The sequence below is a fragment of the Otolemur garnettii genome, unplaced genomic scaffold, assembly GCF_000181295.1.
Source record: "Otolemur garnettii isolate 467f Iridium unplaced genomic scaffold, OtoGar3 scaffold00100, whole genome shotgun sequence".
NCBI lineage: Eukaryota > Metazoa > Chordata > Mammalia > Primates > Galagidae > Otolemur > Otolemur garnettii.
In genome coordinates, this window is record NW_003852495.1 from 7,274,220 (window position 1) to 7,280,500 (window position 6,281).

General features: G+C 53.5%; 1 protein-coding gene across 1 annotated transcript in view; it reads left to right on the top strand.

Moving 5' to 3' along the window:
• SIPA1L3 (signal induced proliferation associated 1 like 3) overlaps window positions 1-6,281 on the top strand; it is a 248,595-nt gene that overhangs the window by 233,262 nt on the left and 9,052 nt on the right. The window contains exons 17-19 of the mRNA XM_003796134.3: window positions 459-624; window positions 1,560-1,812; window positions 3,062-3,205. Of these exons, the coding sequence (XP_003796182.1) occupies window positions 459-624; window positions 1,560-1,812; window positions 3,062-3,205 (563 nt within the window). The remainder of the gene's footprint in view (window positions 1-458; window positions 625-1,559; window positions 1,813-3,061; window positions 3,206-6,281) is intronic.

Sequence of the window (6,281 nt, forward strand, 5' to 3'; positions counted from 1 at the left end):
TTCCCTCCCTCCCTTCTTTCCCTCCCTCCTCCCCTTCTTTCCTTCCTGACTTCCTTCCCTCCCTCCCTTCTTTCCCTTCCTTTGTTTATTCCCTCATCCCCTTCAGTCCCCATCCTTTTACCCAGCTTTGTTTTTCTCCCAGCATTTGTCTCTCCCTCACATATGGGGTCTCTCTCCCTGCTCACATTCAATGTCAGTCTCTGCTACAAGCTGCTGGCACTATGTTCACTCCTATGTCCCCAGCATGGCACAGAGTAGGTTCCAAGCAGGTTCTGGGGATATTTGGGGAATAAGTGAGTAGAAGGAAGCAACCAAGTCCCTCTTCTGTCACCCTCTGGCCAGATGAAGTAGAAAAGGCTGCAGCCGTTCACTTAGTGGCACTGGCCTCTGTGAATCTGAACAACTTCGAGCCTCCCCTCTGACTCTGAGCTCTCTGACCCCTGATGTTGTCGTTCTAGGCAGGTGGACACCAACACAAAAAATGTCTTCGGGCAGCCGCGGTTAAGGGCATCCCTCCGAGACCTCCGGTCGCCACGGAAGAACTACAAATCCACCATTGAGGACGACCTGAAAAAACTCATTATCATGGACAACCTGGGGCCAGAGCAGGAGAGAGACACAGGGGTACATAGTGCTGCCAGGACCAGCCCCTGACAGTTGCAGGCAGGGGGGATGGTGGGGGCTGGCCCTCCCTGCACTCACTCCAGCCACTGCCTGTGTCCTCAGCCTTAGTTACCTGCCAGCCCTCTCTTGGCAGATGTGGATTCAAGGCTGGGAGGAAAAACACCATATTGGGCGAGCTTAGAATTGCAGTTTCACCAGCCTAGATGGGCGCAGTGGTGCACACCTGTCCTCCCGGCTACTTAGATGCCTGAGACAGGAGAATCACTTGAGCCCAGGAGTTCAAAGGAGCACACCACTGCACTCCAGCCTGGGTGACAGAGTGAGACCCTTCCTCTAAATAAATGGACAAACCAGCCTAGGCAGGCACACGGGAATGTTTTCAGTACTAAAGTACCTCATATGACCAGAAAGACCTGGATGTCAAGTCCTCCTCCTCCATCCCTGGATAAAAGCAACCCCCATGCCCCTCCCAGACCACGTGGACCAAGAGCAGAGCAGGCAGGGCCTCCCAGGGGAAATTCAGCTCTTTTTACCCAAGAGGGGGGAGCAGGAGCAGCAGCACCAAGGACCCTGGTGCATCTGCTTCTCTTTCATTCCTGCCCTGCCTCCCCGACTGGCCTCACTGTCAGGCAGGCACCCTCCTTTGGGGACCAAGGTGGACCCTAGTGTCCCCTACCCGTAGGTCCCTCTGCCTTCCCCAACCAGGCAGGCCTGGGCTTGGGCCCCTCCTGGAGCTAGAAATGGGAAGGAAGATGGGCCACATTGGGGGGGTCGTCCCCAGGGGTAAATGAGCTGCTTGCATCTGAAGGGAAGTAGAATTAGATGCTGTATGGGTAGGGATGCACCACAGGTGTCCAGGACATCTGTGGCCATCTCTGATGCTGTCACCACAGGCCGGGCTGTGACACCCTCTCCTGTCTTGCCTTGTCCCACAGCAGTCCCCACAGAAGAGCCTGCAGCGAACACTGTCTGATGAGAGCCTGTGCAGTGGGCGCCGGGAGCCTGGATTTGCCAGCCCTGCCAGCCTGGAGCCGGGGCTGCCCAGCGACGTGCTGTTCACCAGCACCTGCGCCTTCCCCTCTAGCACGCTGCCTGCCCGTCGCCAGCACCAGCACCCCCACCCGCCTGGCCCTGGCCCTGGCCCCACCGCCACCCCCACCACTGGCAATGGCTTCCCAGAGAAGAAATGTGAGCCTTGGCACCTTGGGAGTGGGTGGGAGTTGGGAAGTGGGGTCAAAGGCTAGAGGTCATCAGTGTTGGGTCATCGAGGGTGAAGGATCTGGGTGCACATGAGCTTCAGGGGGGGTTTGATGGTGGAGACCTGGCTGTCACCCAGGGAACAAGGGATTGTTGGCCAAGCCTCAGGAGTCTTTGAGCCATGGTCTAGGACCCTAAGCCTGGTGTGTGGGACTCTCTCACTAGTGCTGGTTCCATTGCTTATGCTGTCACTTCCAAGGCACTGAGACATCAGGAGCCTGTCTCTACCTGGCGTGCCATACGTAAGTCCACCAGGTCTCACCGCAGTGACCCTACTACCTCTAAATGCCATCCAGACACTGGTAACCCACGTTTCTGTCTACACTCTGGTACTCACTCGGCCCCTGGCTCCTGTGGCCAGCCCCTCTCACTGTCTGCTGTGGGTACCCAGTGGCATCTCCACTGACCACCCCCAGAAACAAACTTCTGACGCCCTGCCCCAGCCTTCCCCATCTCAGAGCCAGCTCCATCAGGCTGGCGCAGGCCAGCACCTTGACGCCATCCTGGACCCTTCTCTTGGTCTTATATTCTGTTCCTCTCTCCTGCAAAGTAGACTCCGAATGCGTGCCCTTGTCCCACCCTGGTCCCACCCTGGCCACACCCTAGTCCTGTCCATCCTCATCTTTTCCCTCTTGCATCACAGCTGCAGCCTCTTTACTGTCTTCCAGCCCCACACTGCCACACACACAGAGATACAGTATGTCCCCACATGCAGTCAGAGACAGCCTGTGAACACTTCAGTTAGGGGCCTTCTTGAGGTACCATCGCACTCAGGGTGAAAGGACAGAGTCATCAGGGCCCACAAGACCCCACATGCTCTATGTCACCTCTCTCACTGTGTCCCTGGCTCACTCTGTCCCAGCCTCAGTGTTCCTTAGACCTCATAGGTGCATTCCTGCCTCAGGATTTAGTACTTGCTGTTCCATCTGCCCAAATGCTCTTCCCCCCTAGCCCACTCTCTGCTCTCCTTCAAAGTTCTACCCAAATGTCATCTCAGCCAGGTGTCCCCTAGCACCTTGTTTAAAGTCACTACATTACCATCTAGCATTCCCACCCCTTACCCTGCTGCAGATTTCCCTGGCACTTAGCATCTTCCAAAAAGCATAATAATGTATCTGTTCACTTCTCTCTCCGGGTTGCCATGCTCATCTGTTCCATCTCCACTTTCCCCCCAACCAAGCCACCATCTCGGCCTCAGAGCTGTCACTGGCTGATGGGCGGGACCGACCTCTGCGGCGCCTTGACCCTGGGATGATGCCATTGCCCGACACAGCTGCTGGCCTTGAGTGGTCCAGCCTGGTCAACGCAGCCAAGGCATATGAGGGTAGGTGCCTCCTACCAGACCCTACCCTATTCTCTGTTCTCGAAGGATAAATGGAGGGCCTTGTGGCTTTTCAGGGGAACCCACTCAGGTTTTAGAATCAGGAAGTGGAGCTCAAGTCCTGCCCTGTCACTTGCTCACGATGTAGCCTGGGATCGTCTCTGACTCCCCAGTTATTTTGTCTACCAGGCAAGGACAGCAGCTGTGCCAACTGCTTGGGGCAATAGTGAGGATCATGTGACATACTGTACGTAGAACAACATCAGGCACAGAGCAAGCCCTCCGCAGACTGCCTTCCGTCATTACTACAGTGCCAACCGCAGTAATCCAAATTGGACTTGGGTTTGGTACGGCCTCATGTGACAGAAAACCCAGCTAACAATGACTTTAACACACAAGGCAAAAATTCCTGGGCTGGGCATCCTCAGGCTGGTGTTGCACTGCCACAGATTTCTGTAGGGCCCAGGCTCGGCCATTTCTAGGGTGCCTCACCCTCACCATCCAAGGTGGCCTTTAGCACTCTGTCCAGCTCCAGGCACCGGGAGAGGGGGGGCACATCCCTTCCCTGTCTCGCTTTCCTCCTGTGCTTACTTACCATTGTCCAAAGCCTTTGCCCATGGCCACACCTAGCTGCAAGGTAGGCTGGGAATGAGGTCGTGTGCCCAGCTACAACTTGGGATTTGTTACTCAGAAAAAAGGGAAACAGATTACAAGGGACTGCTAACAGTCCCTGCCATTTCCTTCCCTTATGACTTTAAGCAAGTACTTTTCCTTTCTAGGCCTCAATTTCCTCATCTGTCAGATGAGATTTATGATGATGCCTGACGGATAGGAATGTGTCTTTTGGCACAGTTTTCCTCATCTTACAGGCCACAGCTTGGCTAGCCTTCCTTCAGGCACCTCCCCTGGGCTCCCACAGCCTGACCCTTCTGGGCTGTCACTGTCTAATGATGAATCTTTCTCCCCACTGGCCTGGGAGGGCAGGACCCAGAGCTGTTTCTATTACCCCTGGTGCCCAGCACAGATTTCTGCACAGAGCAGGGTCCATTAAACCAGACCTATGTGGTGTACATCCTTCGTATTTCAACATCTGGGCCAGTCCCCATCTGGCAGTTGGCCCTAGAGCAGTGGTTCTCAGCCTTCCTAATGCTACAGTGTATTTTCATTGTTAAAAAGGGGTCTCAACCCACAGGCTGAAAACCACTACCCTAGAGGAAGCTTCCCCCAACCGCCTACTCTCACTTGTAAAAACTCTTTGATTCTGCCGGTCACAGTGGCTCACACTCATAATCCTAGCACTCTGGGAGGCTGAGGGGGGTGGATTGCTTGAGCTCAGGAATTTGAGACCAGCCTGAGCAAGAGGAAGACCTCGTCTCTACTAAAAGAGCAAAACTAGGTGGGCACCTATGGTCCCAGCTACTCGGGAGGCTGAGGCAAGAGAATTGCTTGAGCCTAAGAGTTTGAGGTTGCTATGAGCTATAATGCCAGGGCACTCAACTTCAGGGTGACAGAGTGAGAGACTCTGTGTTAGGAAGAAAAAAAAGAAAACTCTTTCATTCTGAAGTCATTTTCTATCTATAGAAGGGTTGCAAAGATAATTCCAAGAATTCTTGTAGCCCCTTTGCCCTGTTTTCCCTAATGGTAACATCTCACACATTCATGGCACAGCGATCAAAACTAAGGAGTAAGCACAGGTACAAACTATTAACTAAGCTGCAGATTTCACCCAGCTCTTGTTCATGTTCCTTTTCTGTCACAGAATTTAATCTGGGATCCCACAATGCCTGTGGTAGGTGATAGATAGGTTCACGCATCACAACAGTGGTGGTCATGTGGAGAATAAGTGTGTCAGAACCCTGCAGACTGTGTTTTTTTTTTTGTTTTTTTTTTTTTTTTTGAGACAGAGTCTCACTTTGTCACCCTTGGTAGAGTGCTGTGGCATCACAGGTCACAGCAACCTCCAGCTCTTGGGCTTAGGTGATACTCTTGCCTCAGCCTCCCAAGTAGCTGGGACTACAGGCGCCTGCCACAATGCCTGGCTTTTTTGTTGCAGTTTGGCTGGGGCCAGGTTTTATGTTTTGGGGGGCTTTTTTTGAGACAGAGCCTCAAGCTATCCCCCTGGGTAGAGTGCTGTGGCATCACAGTTCACAGGAACCTCCATCTCCTGAGCTCAAGCAATTCTCCTGCCTCCACATCCCAAGTCGCTGGAACTACAGTCGCCTGCCACAACGCCCAGCTATTTTTTGGTTGCAGCCGTTATTGTTATTTGGCAGGCCCGGGCTGGATTTGAACCCGCCAGCTCAGATGTATGTGGTTGGTGCCTTAGCCGCTGGAGGCCACAGGTGGTGAGCCACCTGGCTGTTCTTGAACTCTGTTTTTTTTTTTTTTTTTTGAGACAGAGTCTTACTTTGTCACCCTCAGTAGACTGCCATGGCATCAAAATTCACAGCAACCTCCCACTCCTGGGCTTAGGCGATTCTCTTGTCTCAGCCTTTTGAGTAGCTGGGACTACAGGCGCCCGCCACAATGCCCAGTTATTTTTTTGTTGCAGTTTGGCTGGGGCCAGGTTTGAACCTACCACCCTTGGTATATGGGGCTGGAGTCCTACCCCCTGAGCCATGGTGCCGCCCTGACTTCAAGTGATCCTCCTGCCTCAGTCTCCCAAAGTGCTGGAATTATAGGTGTGAGCTGCTGCACAGGGCTTCCTTAACTTTAATTCCATAAGAAACCAGCTTCTTAAGGCCTACCTGACATTTAATAAACCACATATTTAAAGCACACAGTCTGGGCGGTGCCTGTGGCTCAGTGACTAGGGCGCTAGGTCCATATACCAAAGGTGATGGGTTCAAACCTGGCCCCAGGCTCGGCACCTGTGGCTCAAGTGGCTAAGGCGCCAGCCACATACACCTAAGGTGGTGGGTTCTAATTCAGCCTGGGCCCACCAAACAACAATGATGGCTGCAACCAAAAAAAAAATAGCCAGGCATTGTGGCGGGCACCTGTGGTTCCAGCTACTTGGGAGGCAGAGGCAGGAGACTCACTTAAGCCCAGGAGTTGGAGGTTGCTGTGAGCTGTGATG